We start from the raw sequence: 2,584 nt of genomic DNA on the forward strand, positions 1-2,584 counted from the left end.
CAAAAAAAAAAAAAAAAAAAAAAAAATTTTTGAACCCTTGCCCATATTCCTGGCAGGCCCAGCCCCAGCCCAGGGGGCCCCAGATGTCTCCAGCGCCTTGGATAAGCTGAAGGAGTTTGGAAACACCCTGGAGGACAAGGCTCGGGAAGTCATCAACCGCATCAAACAGAGTGAATTTCCTGCCAAGACACGGTTAGAACCCTTCCCAGGGCACAGGAGGGCTGGAGGGTGGTTTTGGGTGGAGCCCTGGAGGATAGTCCAAGATGAACAGATTGGAAAAAAAAAAACAAGTCCCAGAGAGGCTGACAACGTCCCTCTGGTCACACAGCTAGATCTCAGGGTGCTCAGACTTCAGGGACAGTTTCCCGGACTCTCATCCAGGCCACATTTTAAAAGATGGTCTTGGGCTGGGCATGATGGCTCATGCTTGTAATCCCAGCACTTTGGGAGGCCGAGGTGGGCGGATTGCCTGAGGTCAGGAGTTCGAGACCAGTCTGGCCAACATGGTGAAACCCTGTCTCTACTAAAAATACAAAAACGTTAGCCAGGCATGGTGGCGTGCGACTGTAATCCCAGCTAGTCAGGAGGCTGAGTCAGGGGAATTGCTCGAACCAGGAAGGTGGGGGTTACAGTGAGCTGACGTTGCGCCACTGAACTCCGGCCTGGGCGACAGAACGAGACTCCGTCTCAAAAAAAAAAAAAAACAGATGGTCTTGCCCAGGTACAGTGGCTCACACCTGTAATCCTAGCACTATGGGAGGCTGAGATGGGAGGACTGCTTGAGCCCAGAGGTTCGAGACCCGCCTGACCAACGTGGTAAGATCCTGTCTCTATTAGAAAAAAAAAAGATGGTGTTGTGAGGTAATGAAAATGAGGATCCAAGCTTGGCCAGACCTGGGTCCCCAGGCTGGCGTAGCACTCCTTACTTCCTGTGTGATCTTGACAGGGTCATTACTGTCAGCCTCAGTTTCCTCTCCTATAAACTGGTGGTTCTGCGGGGAAGTAAAGGAGAGGGCCTACAGGGTGTCTGGTACATGTAGATGCTCAGTACATCATCAAACCCACCCTTGCTCCCTTTGGCAAGTTAGAGAGTCATTCGTTCCTTAAAAAATATTTATTGAGCATCTGCTAAGTGTTGGAAACTGTTTCAACGTGGGGAATAAAACAGTGAAGAATGTGCAGAGCACGGTGACTCACACCTGTAATCCCAGCACCTTGGAAGGCCGAGACGGTCAGGAGTGCGAGAACCCCATCTCTACTAGAAATACAAAAAAAATTACCCGGGCATGGTGGCCCACGCCTGCAGTCCCAGCTACTTGGGAGGCTGAGGCAAGAGGAACCTTTGAGCCCAGGAGATTGAGGCTGCAGTACGCCATGTCTGTGCCACTGCATTCCAGCCTGGGTAACAGAATGCGACCCTGTCTCAACAACAAAGAAAAAGAAAGAAGGAAGGAAGGAAGGAAAGGAAGGAAAGGAAGGAAAGAAAAAGAAAGGAAAAGAAAGAAAAGAAAAAGGAAGGAATCGGCCGGGTGCAGTGGCTCAAGCCTTTAATCTCAGCACTTTGGGAGGCCGAGGCGGGCGGATCACGAGGTCAGGAGATCGAGACCATCCTGGCTAACACAGTGAAACCCCGTCTCTACTAAAAAATACAAAAAACTAGCCGGGCGAGGTGGCGGGCACCTGTAGTCCCAGCTACTCCGGAGGCTGAGGCGGGAGAATAGCAGTAAACCCGGGAGGCGGAGCTTGCAGTGAGCTGAGATCTGGCCATTGCACTCCAACCTGGGCGGCAGAGCAAGACTCCGTCTGAAAAAAAAAAAAAAAAAGAAAAGAAAAAGGAAGGAATCAAAAAATCCAGCCAGGCCTAAACTTAGAAAGATTGTTTGGAGGCCAGGCACAGTGCCTCACACCTGTAATCCCAGCACTTTGGGAGGCCAAGGCAAGCGGATCACCTGAGGTTGGGAGTTCAAGACCAGCCTGACTATCACGGAGAAACCCCTTCTCTACTAAAAATACAAAATTAGCCAGGTGTGGTGGTACATGCCTGTAGTCCTAGCTACTCGGGAGTCTAAGGCAGGAGAATCACTTGAACCCGGGAGGTGGAGGTTGCAGTGAGCTGAGATCGTGCCACTGCACTCCAGCCTGGGTGACAAGGCGAGACTCTGTCTCAAAAAAAAAAAAAAAAAAAATCTCCTGGCATGGTGGCTCACGCCAGTAATCCCAGCACTATGGGAGGCCAAGCGGGCGGATCATGAGGTCAGGAGTTCAAGACTAGCATGCTCAACATAATGAAACCCTCTCTATACTAAAAATACAAAAATTAGCCAGGCGTGGTGCCAGGCACCTATAGTCCTAGCTACTCAGGAGTCTGAGGCAGGAGAATCACTTGAACCTGGGAGGCAGAGGTTGCAGGAGCCGAGACAGCGCCATTGCACTCTAGTCTGGGTGACAGAGCGAAACTATGTCTCAAAAAAAAAAGAAGGGGTTGGTAGCAAGAGATGACAGGCCTTGAAAGCCAGGCCAGGGTGAAGCGTTTCTTATTTTTATTTTATTTTATTTTTAAATTTTTTTTTTTTTTTTTTTTTTT

At 49.8% G+C, this 2,584-nt stretch overlaps 1 protein-coding gene across 1 annotated transcript in view; it reads left to right on the top strand.

The window, feature by feature from the left end:
- The window catches only part of LOC113222953 (apolipoprotein C-I, basic form-like), a gene marked incomplete at its 5' end in the record, with an annotated part of 4,925 nt that overhangs the window by 1,289 nt on the left and 1,052 nt on the right, over positions 1-2,584 (top strand). Inside the window, one exon of the mRNA XM_026452527.1 lies at positions 57-192. Coding sequence (XP_026308312.1) covers positions 57-192 — 136 coding nt within the window. The remainder of the gene's footprint in view (positions 1-56; positions 193-2,584) is intronic.

The sequence above is a fragment of the Piliocolobus tephrosceles genome, unplaced genomic scaffold (genome assembly GCF_002776525.5).
Source record: "Piliocolobus tephrosceles isolate RC106 unplaced genomic scaffold, ASM277652v3 unscaffolded_36785, whole genome shotgun sequence".
NCBI classification, from domain to species: domain Eukaryota; kingdom Metazoa; phylum Chordata; class Mammalia; order Primates; family Cercopithecidae; genus Piliocolobus; species Piliocolobus tephrosceles.